This window comes from Oncorhynchus nerka, linkage group LG21 (assembly GCF_034236695.1).
Source record: "Oncorhynchus nerka isolate Pitt River linkage group LG21, Oner_Uvic_2.0, whole genome shotgun sequence".
Lineage (NCBI taxonomy): Eukaryota > Metazoa > Chordata > Actinopteri > Salmoniformes > Salmonidae > Oncorhynchus > Oncorhynchus nerka.
Window position 1 is genome coordinate 29,276,906 of NC_088416.1, and position 17,868 is coordinate 29,294,773.

The following is a 17,868-nucleotide window of genomic DNA, read 5'->3' on the forward strand; positions in this document are numbered from 1 at the left end:
CAACAGAATATACACCTTCTGGAGTGGCCCAGTCAGTCCTGACCTCAACCCTATTGAGATGCTGTGGCATGACCTCAAGAGAGCAGTTCACACCAGATATCCCAAGAATATTGCTGAACTGAAAACAGTTTAATAAAGGAGAATGGTCCAAAATTCCTCCTGATCGTTGTGCAGGTCTGATACGCAACTACAGAAAATGTTTGGTTGAGGTTATTGCTGCCAAAGGAGGGTCAACCTGTTACTAAATCCAAGGGTTCACATACCTTTCCCACCCTGCACTGTGAATGTTTACATGGTGTGTTCAATAAAGACATGAAAACATATAATTGTTTGTGTGTTATTAGTTTAAGCAAACTGTTTTTGTCTATTATTGTGACCTAGATGAAGATCAGATCAAAATTTATGACCAGTTTATGCAGAAATCCAGATATTTCCAAAGGGTTCGCATACTTTTTCTTGCCACTGTAGCTAAAAAGAGAGGACCATGAGGACAACTCAAGTTACTTTAGCAATGGCAAATATACTTTGATTGAGTAGGCAACAAATAAGCCATCCATCCTCAACAACTCCCTCGTATAGGCCAACATTCCTGTTTTGCATAATGAACGAGTCATGCGTGCCACCTTGCCACCACATTCAGCTGTGTCTTTTGCACATCACAAACTGTTTCTCTTTGCTTATTTGAGCGGTTCTTACCATACTATGGACTTGGTATTTTACCAAATAGTGCTATCTTCTGTATACCTACCCTACCTTGTCACAAGTGATTGGCTCAAACGCATTAAGAAGGAAATAAATTCCACAAATGTACTTTTAACAATGCACACCTGTTAATTTAAATGGATTCCAGGTGACTACCTCATGAAGCTGGTTGAGAGAATACCAAGAGTCTGCAAAGCTGCCATCAATGCAATGGGTGGCTACTTTTAAGAATATAAAATATTTGTTTAACACTTTTTTTAGGTACTACATGATTCCATATGTGTTATTTTGTAGTGTTGATGTCTTCACTATTATTCTACAATGTAAAAATAGTAAAAATGAAGTAAAACCCTTGAATGAATAGGTGTGTCCAAACTTTTGACTGGTACTGTGTATACTACCATTCAAAAATGTGGGGTCACTTAGAAATGTCCTTGTTTTTGAAAGAAACGCACATTTTTCGTCCATTAAAATAATAAAATAGAAATACAGTGTAGACATTGTTAATGTTGTAAATGACTATTGTAGCTGGAAACGGCAGCTATTTTATGGAATATTTACATAGGCGTACAGAGGCCCATTATCAGCAACCATCACTCCTGTGTAACAATGGCATGTTGTGTTAGCTAATCCAAGTTTATCATTTTAGTAGGCTAATTGATTATTAGAAAACCCTTATGCAATTATGTTAGCACAGTTGAAAACTGTTATCCTGACAATAAAACTGGCCTTCTTTCGACTAGCTGAGTATCAGGTTCGATTACAGGCTCAAAATGGCCAGAAACAAAGAACTTTCTTCTGAAACTCAGCAGTCTATTCTTGTTCTGAGAATTGAAGGCTATTCCATGTGAGAAATTGCCAAGAAACTGAAGATCTCGTACAATGCTGTGTAATACTCCCTTCAATTAACAGCGCAAACCGGCCCTAACCAGAATAGAAAGAGGAGTGGGAGGCCCCGGTGCACAACTGAGCAAGAGGACAAGTACATTAGTGTCTAGTTTGAGAAACAGACACCTCACAAGTCCTCAACTGGCAGCTTCATTAAATAGTACCCGCAAAACACCAGTCTCAACGTCAACAGTGAAGAGGCGACTCCGGGATGCTGGCCTTCATTAATAAGTGCATCGACGATGTCATCCTCACAGGGAACGTACGTACATTATCCAACCAGAAGCCATGGATTACAGGCAACATCCGCACTTAGCTAAAGGCGAGAGCAACCGCTTTCAAGTAGCATGACACTAACCCATATGCAGATAAGAAATCCTGCTACACCCTCCGACAAACCATCAAACTGGCAAAGCTGCTATACAGAATTAAGATCGAATCCTACTACACCGGCACTGAAGCTTGTCAGATATGGCAGGGTTTGCAAACTATCACAGATTACGAAGGGAAACTTAGCCACGAGCTGCCCAGCCACCCAAGCCTTTCAGACGAGCTAAATGCCTTCTATGCTCCCTTCGAGGCAAGCAACACTAAACCATGTGTGAGAGCACCAGCTGTTCCGGACGACTGTGTTCATGCTATCCGTAGCCGATGTAAGACCTTTTAAATAGGTTAACATTCACAAGGCCGCAGGGCCATGACGTGTACTCAGAGCATGCACTGACTAGCTGGCAAATGTCTTCTGACATTATCAAACACTCCCTGACCCTGACCCAGTCTGTAAAACCTACATGTTTCAAGCAGAACCTTTGCCCAAGAACGCCAAGGTAACCTCTCTAAATGACTATTGCCCTGTAGACCTCACATCTGTAGCCATGAAATGCTTAGAAAGACTGGTCATGGCTTACATCAACACCATCATCCCAGGCACTCTGGACCCACACCAATTCACATACCGCCCCCACAGATCCACAGTTGACACAGTCTCTATTGCACTCCACACTGCCTTTTCCCACTTGGACAAAAGGAACACCTACGTGAGAAAGCTGATTATTGACTACAGCTCAGCATTCAACACCATAGTGCCCTCAAAGCTCATCACTAAGCTAAGGTCCCTGGGACTAAACACCTCCCTCTGCAACTGGATCCTGGACTTCTTGACGGGCCGCCCCTAGGTTGTGAACGTAGGCAACAACCCATCCGCCATTCTGCCATGCTGACCCTCAACACGGGGGCCCTTCAGGGGTACATGCTTAGTCCCCTCCTCTAGTCCCCTCCTCTAGTTTTAAGTTTTAATATCACATGCACAAGTACAGTGAAATGCCTTTCTTGCATGCTCTAAACCCAACAATGCAGTAATCAGTATCCATGTAGTACTAAAAATAACACAAGGTAGAACAAAAACACACAAGAAATAAGAAATAGGAAATAAGAAGCTATATACAAGGTCAGTTCCGATAGCATATTTACAATGTGCAGGGATACTGGAGTGACAGAGACACAGTGCATTCGGAAAAGTATTCAGAACCCTTCACTCTTTCCACATTTTGTTACGTTACAGCCTTATTCTAAAAATGATGAAATTATATTTTTTCTCATCAATACCCCATAATGACATCTTTGCAAATGTATTAAAAATAGAAACATAAATACCTTATTTACTTGCAATTGAGCTCAGGTGCATCCTGTTTCTATTGATCATCCTTGTTTCTACAACTTGATTGTAGTCCACCTGTGGTAAATTCAATTGCTTGGACATGATTTGGAAAGGCACAAACCTGTCTATATAAAGTACCACAGTTGACAGTGCATGTCAGAGCAAAAGCCAAGCCATGAGGTTGAAGGAATTGTCCGTAGAGCTCCAAGACATGATTGTGTCGAGGCACAGATCTGGGGAAGGGTACCAAAAAATGTCTGCAGCTTTGAAGGTTCCCAAGGACACAGTGGCCTCCATCATTCTTAAATGCAAGTTTGGCTGGCTGCCCCCGGCCAAACTGAGCAATCGGGGGACAAGGGCCTTGGTCAGAGCTCCAGAGTTCCTCTATGGAGATGGGATAACCTTCCAGAAGGACAACCATCTCTGCAGAACTTCACCAATCAGGCCTTTATGGTAGATTGGGCAGACGGAAGCCACTCCTAAGTAAAAGGCACATGACAACCCGCTTGGAGTTTGCCAAGAGGCACCTAAAGGACTCTCAGACCATGGGAAACAAAATTCTCTGGTCTGATGAAACCAAGATTGAACTCTTTGGCCTGAATGCCAAGCCTCACATCTGGTGGAAACCAGGCACCGCTCATCACCTGGCCAATGCCATCCCTACGGTGAAGCATGGTGGTGGCAGTATCGTGCTGTGGGGTTGTTTTTTTAGCGGCAAGGGCTGGGAGACTGGTTAGGATTGAGGGAAAGATGAACGAAGCAAAGTACAGAGATCCTTGATGAAATCCAGATCCAGAGCGCTCAGGACCTCAGACTGGGGCGAAGGTTCACCTTCCAACAGGACAACGACCCTTAGAACACATCCAAGACAACGCAGCAGTGGCTTCGTGACAAGTCTCTGAATATCCTTGAGTGGCCCAGCCAGAGCCCGGACTTGAACCCGATCAAACATCTCTGGAGAGACCTGAAAATAGCTGTGCAGCGACACTCCCCATCCAACCTGACAGAGTTTGAGTCGATCTGCAGAGAAGAATGGGAGACACTCTCCAAATACCGGTGTGCCAAGCTTGTTGCGTCATACCCAAGAAGACTCGAGGCAGTAATCACTGCCAAAGGGTCGGATGGTCATCTGAATCAGGGTTAGTTTGTCAGCTGGGGTGAAAGAGGAGTGATTACGATAGAGGAAACAAAGTCTAGATTTAACCTTAGCCTGCAGCTTGGATATGTGCTGAGAGACGGACAGTGTACCGTCTTGCCATACTCACAAGTACTTGTATGAGGTGACTACCTCAAGCTCTAAACCCTCAGAGGTAGTAATCACACTGGTGGAGAGAGGTTGGCATTCTTCTTACCAATCCTCATCAAATCAAATCAAATAAATTCCAATTGTTTTGGTCACATTCACATGGTTAGCAGATGTTAATGCGAGTGTAGCGAAGTGCTTGTGCTTGTAGTTCCGACAGTGCAGCAATATCTAACAAGTAATCTAACAAATTCACAACGACTACCTTATACACACAAATGTAAAGGGATGAATAAGAATATGTACATATAAATACATGGATGAGCGATGGCCGTGCGGCATAGGCAAGATGCAGTAGGTGGTACAGTATCTACATATGAGATGAGAAATATGTAGACATGATTAAAGTGGCGTTATTTAAAGAGCCTAGTGATACCTTTATTAAATCCATTTATTAAAACGTGGCAAGAGATTTGAGTCTGTATGTTGGCAGTATCCACTCTATGTTAGTGATGGCTGTTTAACAGTCTGATGGCCTTGAGATGGAAGCTGTTTTTCAGTCTCTCGTTCCCAGCTTTGATGCACCTGTACTGACCTCGCCTTCTGGATGATAGCGGGGTGAACAGGCAGTGGTTGTTGTCCTTGATTATCTTTTTGGCCTTCCTGTGACATTGGGTGGTGTAGGTGTCCTGGAGGGCAGGTAGTTTGCCCCCGGTGATGCGTTGTGCAGACCGCACTACCCTCTGGAGAGCCTTGCGGTTGTGGGCGGAGCAGTTGCCGTACCAGGTGGTGATACAGCCCGACAAGATGCTCTCGATTGTGCATCTGTAAAAGTTTGAGTGTTTTAGGCGACAAGCCAAATTTCAACAGTCTCTTGAGGTTGAAGAGGTGCTGTTGCGCCTTCTTCACCACGCTGTCTGTGTGGGTGGACCATTTCAGTTTGTCCGTGATGTGTACGCCGAGGAACTTAAAACTTTCCACCTTCTCCACTACTGTCACGTCGATGTGGTTGGTGGGATGCTCCCTCTGCTGTTTCCTGAAGTCCACGATCATCTCCTTTGTTTTTTTGATGTTGAGTGAGCGGTTATTTTCCTGACACCACACTCCGAGGACCCTCACCTCCTCCCTGTAGGCCGTTTCCTTGTTGTTGGTAATCAAGCCTACCACTGTAGTGTCGTCTGCAAACTTGATGATTGAGTTGGAGGCGTGCATGGCCACGCAGTCATGGGTCAACAGGGAGTACAGAAGAGGGCTGAGAACGCACCCTTGTGGGGCCCCAGTGTTGAGGATCAGCGGGGTGAAGATGTTGCCTCCTACCCTCACCACCTGGGGGCGGCCTGTCAGAAAGTCCAGGACCCAGTTGCACAGGGCGGGGTCAAGACCCAGGGTCTCAAGGTTAATGACTTGTTTGGGGGGTACTATGGTGTTAAATGCTGAGCTGTAGCCAATGAACAGCATTCTTACATAGGTATTCCTCTTGTCCAGATGGGATAGGGCAGTGTGCAGTGTGATGGCGGTTGCGTCGTCTTTGGACCTATTGGAGCGATAAGCAAATTTGAGTCTGTCTAGTGTATCAGGTAGGGTGGAACAATGGTGGCCATCTTGAAGCATGTGGGGACAGCAGACTGGGAAAGGGATTGATTGAATACCATGACCTTTGTTTTGGAGGTGTTCAGAACAGGGTTAAGGGCAGAGAAAGCTTGTTGGACACTGAAAGCTTTGTTGTAGAGTGTTTAAGGCTAAATTTGGTGAACCTATTTCTCATTTGCCTGAACGACAGCCAGTCAGCCTGAGTATTTGTGTGCTGAGTCTTTCGCCAAATAGTGTTCTTTTTTTTCATTTAAGAGGAACTATTGCGCCTTCACTACAGTGCGGGTGTCTGTGTGGACTATTTATGTCCTTAGGGATTTGGACCCCGAGGATCTTGAAGTTCTTGACCCGCTCCACTACAGCCCGGTTGACAGGAGAAGTACTCCAGATACAACAGACTGACCCTAGACCCCTGACAATACTGCAGCATAAATACTGGAGGCTGAGACAGGAGGGGTCAGGAGACACTGTGGCCCCATCCGATGATATCCCCAGACAGGGCCAGACAGGACCAAACAGGCAGGATATGACCCCACCCACTTTGCCAAAGCACAGCCCCCACACCACTAGAGGGATATTTTCAACCACCAACTTACCATCCTGAGACAAGGCCGAGTATGGCCCACAAAAATCTCCGCCACGGCACAACCCAGGGGGGGGGGGGCAACCCAGACAGGATTGCGCCAACCCCTCCCTATAGGCTGTCTCATTGTCATCTGTGATCAAGCTTATCACCATAGTGTTGTCAGCAAACTGGAGCTGAGCTCCCCGCCATCCAGGATCTCTATACCAGGCGGTGTCAGAGGAAGGCCCCAAAAAATTCTGACTCCAGCCACCCAAGCTACAGACTGTTCTCTCTGCTTCTGCCTGGCAAGCAATACCAATGCACAAAGTCTGGAACCAACAGGACCCTGAACAGCTTCTACCCCCAAACCATAAGACCTCTAAACAATACTAAAAAATAGCAAATCAAATGGCTACCTGGACTACCTGCATTGACCCTTTTTTGGACTAATTCTCTTGCACCATGCACACACACTGGACTCTACCCACACCCCATACACACACACCACATACGCCTACACACATATAACATGCACACACATGAATACTGAATCCACACCCACACCCACACACACACACACACACACACACACTTTCACACTCAACACATATGATGCTGCTACTGTCTTATCTATCCTGTTGCCTAGTCACTTGACCCCTACCAATATGTACAGTACATAGCTACCTCAATTATCAATTCGGTCCTGGTACTCCCTGTTTATAGCCATGTTATTTTCTACTCCCTATACATGTGCAAAATGTATAGGGAGGACCCCTTCCTAATATTAAGTTGCACCTGCCCCTTTTACCCTCAGAACAGCCTCAGTTTGTCGGGCATGGACTCTAAAAGTTGTCGAAACCGTTCCATAGTGATGCTGGCCCATGTTGACTCCAATGCTTCCCATAGTTTTGTCAAGTTGGCTGGATGTCCTTTGGGTGGTGGACCATTCTTGATACACACAGAAACTGTTGAGCGTGAACAACCAGGCAACCCAACTGGCACCTACTACCTTACCCCGTTCAAAGGCACTTAAATATTTTGTCTTGCCAATTCACCCTCTGAATGGCACACATGCACAATCCATGTCTCAATTGTCTCAAGGCTTAAAAAATATGATTTAATCTGTCTACTCCCCTTCATCCACACTAATTGAAGTGAATTTAACAAGTGACATCAATAAGCGATAATAGCTTTCACCTGAATCCACCTGGTCAGTCTATTTCATGGAAATAGCAGGTGTCCTTAATGTTTTGTATTGTAAGGGGTGCGTAACTGGTGGCAGGGAAGTCAGACGCAGGAGAGCAGAACTAGCCGGAGCAGTTTAATTACAAAACCAACTGCATAAAGGAATAACAATCATGGGTACAAAACTGGACGCGCACCAGTAAACATGTGCACAAGCACTTACAACAAACAATTCCACACAAAGACATGGGGGTAACAGAGGGTTAAATACACAACAATGAGGGAAATGAAAACCAGGTGTGTAGGAAAACAAGACCAAACAAATGGAAAATGAAAAGTGGATCGACGATGGCAAGAAGACCGTTGACGCCGACCGCCGAACACCTCCCGAACAAGGAGATGAACCGACTTCGGTGGAAGTCGTGACATGTATGCTTAGCGTTTATAGCCATGTTATTTTTTACTTGTTATTTGTTTTCATTGTTTAATTTATTACTTGTGCCACTATCTTTCTTTTATTTTTCATATTTAACTCTGCATTGTTGGAAAAGGACCAATAAGCATTTCAGTGTTAGTCTACACCTGTTATCCACAAAGCATGTGGCAAATAAAATGTGATTTGCACAGCCTTTGTTGCTCCCAGCGGTTAAAGCATTTCCACTCCAGTTACTGAATGTCCCAGAGACTGTGCATCTCTGCTTTCAAGTCAACACTAAAACCAGTTGGCGGATGTTAAGATATGTGAAACTAGTTCATTATTACATTTCTCTAAAGAGGGATATGTATACAGACAAATACATGGTCTTTCAGTCTCTTATTTTCCGAAAACACTAAACAATTGTACATTCATGCCCTTCTTGCTGTGGACAGTAGACTTCCACTAGGGCTACTCTTATGCAGTCTGAATAGATTGATATCCATCTGTTATACAGACAAGAACCAGAGGCATCTGAGATCACCCAGTTTGTTAGCAAACAAACCACACTGCTGCTCCCACAAAGCTGGACCCTCTGGTCATTTTCCCCTCCGAGGAAATGAATGTAGGAGAGGATTTATATTGCGTTCATACAATTGTGTTGATCTAAGAGGGAAATTATCAGGACCATGTCTCTATGCATTGCTTGTGCCATCATATAGTAAACAAAAATATAAATGCAACAATTTCAAAGATTTTACTGAGTTACAGTTCATAAGGAAATCAGTCAATTTAAATAAATTCATTAGGCACTAATCTATGGATTTCACATGACTGAGAATACAGAAATGCATCTGTTGGTCACAGATACCTTATAAAAAGTAGGGGCATGGTTCAGAAAACCAGTCAGTATCTGGTGTGACCACCATTTGCCTCATGCAGCGCGACACATCTCCATTGCATAAAGTTGATCAGGCTGTTGATTGTGGCCTGTGAAATGTTGTCCCACTCCTCTTCAATGGCTGTGCGAAGTTGCTGGATATTGGTGGAAACTGGAACACTGTCATACACGTTGATCCAGAGCATCCCAAACATATCTGGTGAGCATACAGGCCATGGAAGAACTGGGACATTTTCAGAATCCAGGAATTGTGTACAGATCCTTGTGACATGGGGCTGTGCATTATCATGCTGAATCATGATGTGATGGCAGCAGAGGAATGGCACGACAATGGGCCTCAGGATCTCGTCACGGTATCTCTGTGCATTACAATTGTCATCAATAAAATGCAATTATGTTTGTTGTCCGTAGCTTATGCCTGCCCATACCATAACCCCACCGCCACCATAGGGTGACATCAGCACACCGCTCATACGACATCATACACGTGGGTCTGCGGTTGTGTGGCTGGTTGGACGTACTGCCAAATTCTTTAAAACGACGTTGGAGCCAGCTTATGGTAGAGAAATTAACATTATATTCTCTTGGAACTGCTCTGGTGGATATTCCATGCAGACAAAATGCCAATTGCTTGCTCCCTCAAAACTTGAGACATCCCTGGCATTGTGAGACAAAACTTCACATTTTAGAGTGGCCTTTTTATTGTCCCCAACACAAGGTGCACCTGTGCAAGGATCATGTTGTTTAATCAGCTTCTTGATATGCCACACCTGTCAGGTCAACAGATTTTCTTGACAAAGAAGAAATTCTCACTAACAAATTTCTGAACAACATTTTTAGAAATAAGATTTATGTGTGTATGAAACATTTCTGGGATCTTTTATTTCAGCTCATGAAACATGGGACCAACACTTTACATGTTGCATGTATATTTTAGTTCTGTAATAATTGATCGTAAATGTTGTGACCTGACTAAATAATAGCCATCTTCAAGTACTGTCTGCACTGGTCTATTAGATTGGCATTTGTATAAGCTTGTCAGAGTCTATATAACTTTATTTTGATTTTTTTAGGTGCTAGTAGCCTACTGACCTATTTTATGGGCTCATATCTCCTGTATTTTAACCTAGATAACTATTTGTGGCTAGTTCCTCCCTCATGTACCCTCTTAGACTTTTGTTTACTCTGTAAAAGTTCAGATGTACTGTTACTGTACCACTCTGTTGTGTATCTTGTACAGTGAGTGAACAGTTGAGCTGTTGCATATAGAGACCTGCTAGAATAACATTGCATTGCATCATATGTTGTTGCCATAAAGGTTCATATTGCCTGAAGGTCAGACCTAAAGCCACTGTACAAACTGTCTTCATACAAAATATGACACTGACCTAAATAGATAAGACATAGGTGAACTAAAACTAGAACTAAACTAATCAGATTTAATTCACCCAATGAATGAAGCCCTTAATTGGTTCCAGGTATGTCCAACATGGGCTACTAAGTATTGTTGTTACTATTTTTGGAATGACTGATTTGCAGTGGTGGAATGTGTTCAGTACATCATGATCCCGTCTGAACATCTTGCAACAACAAAAAACAGACTGATGTTTATTGAAGCTCCATTTGGATACGCGTGTGCGCGCAGAAATGTGAGAATTCTAGTCTATTAGCATATCGGAAACCATTATCAATATAACAATTTTATTGATGTGGTGTAAGGTGAGGGGATATGACTCATATGTTATTAACACGTTTCCAATCCAATGGTAGAACGGTTGTGCTGGGTGTAAATACATGATAGGGACAAGCCAGCTGTTCAGTATAGTGCGAGGTCGTGCTTCCTACCGCCGCGCTGCTTTTGCACGTGCCATAACCACGCCCCTCAACAGCACGTGAAGGAGAGAAAAGAACACACGTGTTTTGTTTGGCCACGAGTGTGTATACAAATGCATCAATGTATAATGCATCCTGTCATCATGTATTGCAGAGGAGAAACTGGATACAACGCATCTTCATATAAAACGTAAGTGAACATCCAATGTCGGCAGGGATCCTCAACTAGATTTAGCCGCGGGCCAATTCTTTCTTAAGCGAGAGGTCGGGGGCGGACCATCATAATAAATACATGATTAGGCGGGTGGCCACCTATCATCCCACTCATTCCTAATTGGCATATATCACTCCTCACCTGTCCAACTGATAGCTAAAATGTGATGAGAGTTCTGGCACAAAAATGGTCCCAGTGCATCACTGAGGTGGGTGCTACACATTAATGTTGGGTGAGGTGAGTTTCACCCTACTATGTATAGCGCTTTGAGTACCTCAGTTGGTAGAAAAGTACTATAAAAACCCAATAAATTGTTATTCATTATTATATGATCACATATGACTCTATGAGTGGGAATAATTGGGAACATATGTGCAAAATTAAAATCACTTGGAGCTGATTTCCTGGTGTTTTTATCTCCAACAATGAAAACAAAAATGTCTAAAAAAATATCTGAAAACTTGGGGGCCAAATAAATGTCGCGAAGCATCCTTGTCCTCGTCTCCTCCAGTTCCCAGGGTCAGTGAATGGCCATAGTCATACCGTTATATATCTATCTGGTTTAGCTAAATGTAGCAACAATAGGAGTCGGGAGACACTATGTTGACATTCTGCACGCAATGTACAGTTATTTCCGTACGAAGGAATGAAACGTGTCCCTTCAGCCAATAAACTCCGGGTGGGTTCTACTGCTTCTGTTGTGACTGGCTCACCATCGGCTTTTCAATGTCAGCTACTTAATAATTAAAAGATACATTTGTGACCAATCCGCGCCGAGTATTTTCTGAAGAGGCGTATAGCTCATGAATAAGGAAACAGTGCTCGCAGTATGCTTCAACTGATGGGTTCTGTGGTGTTTGTAATGATAACATTTTAATTTGTGAAACAGGTTTCAAAGCAAGACTGAAACACTGCTTTGACTTAATTTATCCACGGATATTGCTAACAGTGCCTGGGAAACTACATTCAAGGCGTCTCTGCAGCCTAGGTCGAATCCACAGAAATCGTTTCCTATTGTTTTGAAGAAGATTATGGACATTCCCCCACCTAATATTCTCGAAGGCGACGATGGTAAGACTAGCCTACTGGTTTCGTGTTGGATGAATTGAAAGATATTTTCCAATTTACACATTTTTACGTGAACTGCATAGATCTGATGTGATCGTTGACTTCGCGGACATGTTGACTGGTGTATGGAGACGTAGTAGTGCTTCTAATGAGCGTTTGTGTACCCTCAAACAACTGGACACATTTGTTTTTTTAATCAGCTGTGTTTGATAATTATATATGACTAGTACAATAGTTGTTCAAATGTGTCAAGCATAGAGCAGTACTGGGGAAGGAAACCCTTTGTACATTCTGAGTGCTGTGCCAGTTTCCCCTGAGGCACTGAACTGAGGGAGGAAAAAAGAACATAAAGTTCTCACACCTCCCTACTTGTCCTAGAGCACTGCAGTCAAACCATTTTTTCACATACAATATGAGTACATAATTATCTTGCATTTGAAGGGCAATTAATATTTATTTTCATGTTTGCTTTTGTGTTTAGGGGCTGTGTTGACAAGTCCAGATTTCCCTTCCCCATTTTTTTATGGGTTGATGCACCCCCCCTTTTCTTTTACCTCATTCTGTAATTTCACCACTTTTCTTTCTTTCTACTTCTTTCCATGACATCGGACTTCTATCTTCCTTTATTTACCATTCTGTTTGTGTTCACATGGTCGTGAAACCGTCACCCATTATGCTCTTCACGGTTATCTCCACAGAAATAGAGAAGAAGAAGTTGTGCTCTGCCGATAATGGCGAGGCCGGTGTTGGAGGGGCCAGTGGTGGGACTGGAGGTACAGGCATTGGAGGGGTGTCCGCCTCCCTTACCCCTGCCATCTGGGAGAAGACCATCCCCTATGATGGGGAGACCTTCCACTTGGAGTACATGGACCTGGATGAGTTCCTGCAGGAGAATGGCATCCCAGTCACCTTAGAGGAGGAGCTGCAGAAGAGCCTGGCCCAGGAGGAAACCAAGGGGACAAGACCCCCTTTCACCACCTCTGACACAGAGACCGTCACACTCACCTTAGAGCCAGCTGAACAAGAGAAGGAAGAAGAAGATGGGGACGATGAAGATGCTGTGTCTGGGTTTGAAGCAACGGAGGTTGAAGTGTCTAAAAAAGGTACATTGTTGGGGCCCATTTGTTAAAAGCCCAGACATGGTACCACTGTAACAAATTCTACCTTTGAACTCAACATGCACATATACTGACACTGTAATAGACGCTTGCAACATGCGGACACTAGATACTCCCATATTGTATTCAAATGTCAAATAGACGTACCTGACGCACTCGACACCTTGCCTCCAACACACACACGGACACATGTACGTGTGAAACCTGAGCTCTACAGCATTAGCAATTGTCAGTATTCATATAGCGCTGACCTTATGATGTCTTAAGGAAAAAATTAAGCAAACAGTTGTGAATTTTCAATTAACTATAGCCTTCAAGATTATAAAAACATACTTAACAGCCACCAAATTAATTAAAAATATACTCCTCATTGAATTCACTTTGTCTCCCTCTAGAGGGGAAGTCTGCAGACCGACTCACACCCACTCCCATCGACCCAGAGGACATTGAGGTGGACATCAACTTCCAGCCGGACCCCACAGATCTGGTGCTGTCCAGCGTGCCTGGGGGTGAGCTGTTCAACCCACGCAAACACAAGTTCTCTGACGAGGACCTCAAACCACAACCCATGATCAAGAAGGCCAAAAAGGTCTTTGTGCCCACTGAGCAGAAGGTAAGATGAATATGGTGAATATTTGTTTCAGGGAGGTGATGAATGATGGAACTGGTTGTAAGATAATGAGAATGTAGCCACTGCAATTGGGCACCAAATAATCATTGGTTGATGAAGATTGTAGTATCACTATGTTACACCAGCAAAATTTAATGAGTGAGTAGTAAGCCATGAAATAAAGGGGCTTGTCTGGGATTAGGGATGTTTCCACAACACTGATTCTATTATTTTGTATTAAAATCCTCTGTCTCCCACAGGATGATAAATACTGGTCGAGGAGGAAGAAGAACAACGTGGCAGCCAAACGTTCACGTGACGCCCGGCGGCTGAAGGAGAACCAGATCACAGTGCGCGCTTCGTTTCTGGAGAGGGAAAATGCGGCGTTGCGGCTACAAGTGGCTGAGTTGCGAAAGGACTGTGGTCGCTGCAAGAACATTATGTCCCGATATGAAGCCAAATACGGACCATTGTAATGGACAAACTTTGTCTTTCAAGAAAAGAAACGAAAAATAAAAACGCCCCCCAAAACGCCGACAAAGAGAATCTGAATTGCACTGCTTTCATGGTGAACACCGGTCACTGCGTCAAGTTCTAGATCCTTTCCAACACGACAGTGGAGGCATGGTTACACACTGTCAGTGAGCCCGGCAGCAACATGACGAGAGGTGGACACGAAGGGTTGTAGAGAGCGACTGGCTCCTACACATACAGGGACTCAATTACTACTAGTCAGGTCTTATCACTGGCCAGACGAGTCAGAGAAAGCTGCTGGAGAAGTTACACACACATTTATACAGCGTATTAACGGGTTGTTTTGTGGACCAAAGCATGAACATCATCAGTGATCAGTAGTCAATAATGAAAGTTGTCCCCCTGCCCTCCTCTTCCCACTGTTTGCAGTAACTGACTGTCTCTCCCCTCTGTTTCAAGTACTCATGCAGAGGCTCTGAAGAAGGAACTCTTGATTTATTCATAATGGAGTAGAGGAGAAAACGATGAATAACAGACAGGACCGATTGAGGGCTGCACCGCCATGATCTTACACAGAGGAAATAATTGATATTGGGGCAGCAGGGTAGCCTAGTGGTTAGAGCATTGGACTAGTAACCGAAAGGTTACTGACAAGGTACAAATCTGTCGTTCTGCCCCTGAACAGGCAGTTAACCCACTGTTCCTAGGCCGTCATTGAAAATAAGAATTTGTTCTTAACTGGCATGCCTAGTTAAATAAAGGTAAAATAAAATAAAAAGAGAAAGGGCGAGATAGTGGTGTTGTCTGGTCTTTGCTTGTACCACACTGAGGTGTGTGTGTGTAGAGAACTACATAGTATTCTCCCTGCACCACATAGATTGTGTTACCCCTGTTTTGCACTCAACCCTTCCAAGGCAACACCTTGTGGGTGAAGATTAGATATAGGGGCGGGTACTTTTTTCCTATTACGACATGACCCACACACATGCTTCTAATATCTTTCCCCCAAAAACAGTATTTTGCTCATAGGTCAGGCATTAATAAGGGCCCTCAATGGTGGAGGGGTATTTTACTATGTTTGTTGGTTTATTTCATTGCACACTGCAAGTAGAGGGCACTATCTATTTGTGCCTCCTGTAGTTTGTCTGGGATTGAGAGTGAGTTATTCTGTCAATACCTGTTTTTTTTTTTTCCATCTTAATTTACTGCTATTCCTTATGTTTGTTGAATAGCTATATGATCAATGCTGTATTTTAACAATGCATCTATTGATTGATGTGCAACAATCTGTCAGATTTATATTTCTTTAGAGGAAAGAAAACAATGACTCAATGACTAAGCAGGGATCTCAATGGACAAACTGTGGTTTTTGATGTTTTTTTTCTTTAAAACAGGTTTTCAACCAGAATTTTACAGAAATATATATTTTTTTCTAAAGACAATTTCCTATTTACCTCATCCAACACTTCCATTGTTTAATGCTCCTATCTTATTGGATACCAATAATTTTGAAGGGTTGGGGTGCCTACGACAATGTTGACAGGAATTGTGAGCACAAGAAAGGTGGCTTTGGTTAAGTTTGATAAAAAATGATAGGTCAAGGTACAGAGTCGACGCAGAGTTCTGTTTGTCAAAGTGGCTGTGCCTCAATTGTTGCAAATACTACATAACAGACTGTTAAGTAAAGGGACTCAATCTCTTAAGTGTCTGATGAATTTGTGTTTCCTGTGCCGATCTTCATTGATGCATATTAGAATCATACATGTGACAATAATATTAATTTGACTCTGCTTTGTTTCTGGTGTGTTTCTGTAAAATAACTATGATAGACAAAATGTTGAAATGGCGCAAAGTAATGTGTGCTTCCAATTAAGTTTCCCAGTAATCCTGCTGCACGAAAATGTGTTAATGGTGTAATGTTTGCATCTGTTTTACACTAAGTGTATGTACTTATGTCTGTATATTAAAGGATCAAAACAAATATTTACTGAATTTGTTTCAATGGAAGGCATTGCATTGCGCTGACATTCTTATCTTTTATGCTTAGGCATATAGTTGTTTTAACAGTGATTTTAAGCTTGGTGCAGAATCTTGTCAGATCGATAGACCATTTAGGTATGATGTTCATTTTAGTATGATATGAAGTTAAAGCTGGATCGAAGCCAGTTTGTATGTAGAAATTAAACTCCGAGTTATCCCAACCTGTTCATTTTCTTTGTAGAAATTCCTCTTCAATCTACATGACAAAGCAAAAACAGGTTTTTAGAACATTTTGCACATGTATAAAAATTTTAAGAAGTATTCAGACCCTTTACTTAGTACTTTGTTGAAGCACCTTTAGCAGCAATCACAGCCTCACGTCTTCTTGGGTATGACGCTACACACACCTGCATTTGGGGAGTTTCTCCAATTTTTCTCTGCAAAGGTTGGATGGGGGAGCATCACTCCACAGCTTTTTTCAGGTCTCTCCAGAGATGTTTGGTCGGGTTCAAGTCCAGGCTCTGGCTGGGCCACGCAAGGATTTGTCCCGCTGCCACTTCTACATTGTCTTAAAGGGGGATAACTAGTTGTAAAACTGAATGACTTCAACTGAAATGTGTCTTCCGCATTTAACCCAACCCCTCTGAATCAGAGACATCCATGTTTTCAGCGCACGGGGAACTGACGGACTTGCTCAGGGGCAGAACGACATATTTTTACCTTGTTAGCTCAGGGATTTGATCCAGCAACCGTTCGGTTACTGGCCCAATGCCCAGATGGTTCTCCCATCTCCACAGAGGACCTCTAGAGTTCTCATCGGGTACTTGGTCACCTCCCTGATCAAGGCCCTTCTTCCCCGATTGCTCATTTTGTCTGGGCGGCCAGAGTCTTGGTGGTTCCAAATTTCTTCAATTTAAGAATTATGGAGGCCACTGTGTTCTTGGGGACCTTCAATTCTGCAAACATTTTTTGGTACCCTTCCAAAGATCTGTGCCTCGACACAATTCTGTCTCGGAGCTCTACGGACAATTCCTTCGTCCTCATGGCTTGGTTTTTGCTCTGACATGCACTTTCAACTGTGGGACCTTATATAGACGCGCGTGTGCCTTTCCAAATCATGTGCAATTCAATTGAATTGATACTGATAATCTATTATTGAGAAGAGAATTGTATTGGATTCACCGTTTGTGTACCATATCTCATAGAGGTCTGAACCAAGATTTTTTAATTTGACCTTTATTTTACTAGGCAAGTCAGTTAAGAACAAATTCTTATTTTCAATGACAGCCTAGGAACAGTGGGTTAACTGCCTGTTCAGGGGCAGAACGGCAGATTTGTACCTTGTCAGCTCGGGGATTCGAACTTGCAACCTTTCGGTTACTAGTCCAACGCTCTAACCACTAGGCTACCCTGCCGCAAGAGTTT

At 43.3% G+C, this 17,868-nt stretch overlaps 1 protein-coding gene across 1 annotated transcript; it reads left to right on the forward strand.

Annotated features, from left to right (window-relative positions):
* The first annotated feature begins 11,994 nt into the window (after window positions 1-11,994).
* LOC115103635 (thyrotroph embryonic factor-like) lies at window positions 11,995-16,444 on the forward strand. The gene is made up of 4 exons (XM_029624478.2): window positions 11,995-12,264; window positions 12,960-13,364; window positions 13,775-13,992; window positions 14,250-16,444. Exons 1-4 carry the CDS (start codon window positions 12,225-12,227, stop codon window positions 14,463-14,465), a joined length of 879 nt encoding a protein of 292 aa, XP_029480338.1. The 5' UTR covers window positions 11,995-12,224; the 3' UTR covers window positions 14,466-16,444.
* Window positions 16,445-17,868: the final 1,424 nt, after the last annotated feature.

Coding starts and splice junctions, on each gene's coding strand:
- LOC115103635 (XM_029624478.2), top strand. CDS start 12,225: ATGGACATTCCCCCACCTAATATTCTCGAAGGCGACGATG. Junction 12,265..12,959: donor TATTCTCGAAGGCGACGATG/GTAAGACTAGCC, acceptor TTATCTCCACAG/AAATAGAGAAGAAGAAGTTG. Junction 13,365..13,774: donor GGTTGAAGTGTCTAAAAAAG/GTACATTGTTGG, acceptor GTCTCCCTCTAG/AGGGGAAGTCTGCAGACCGA.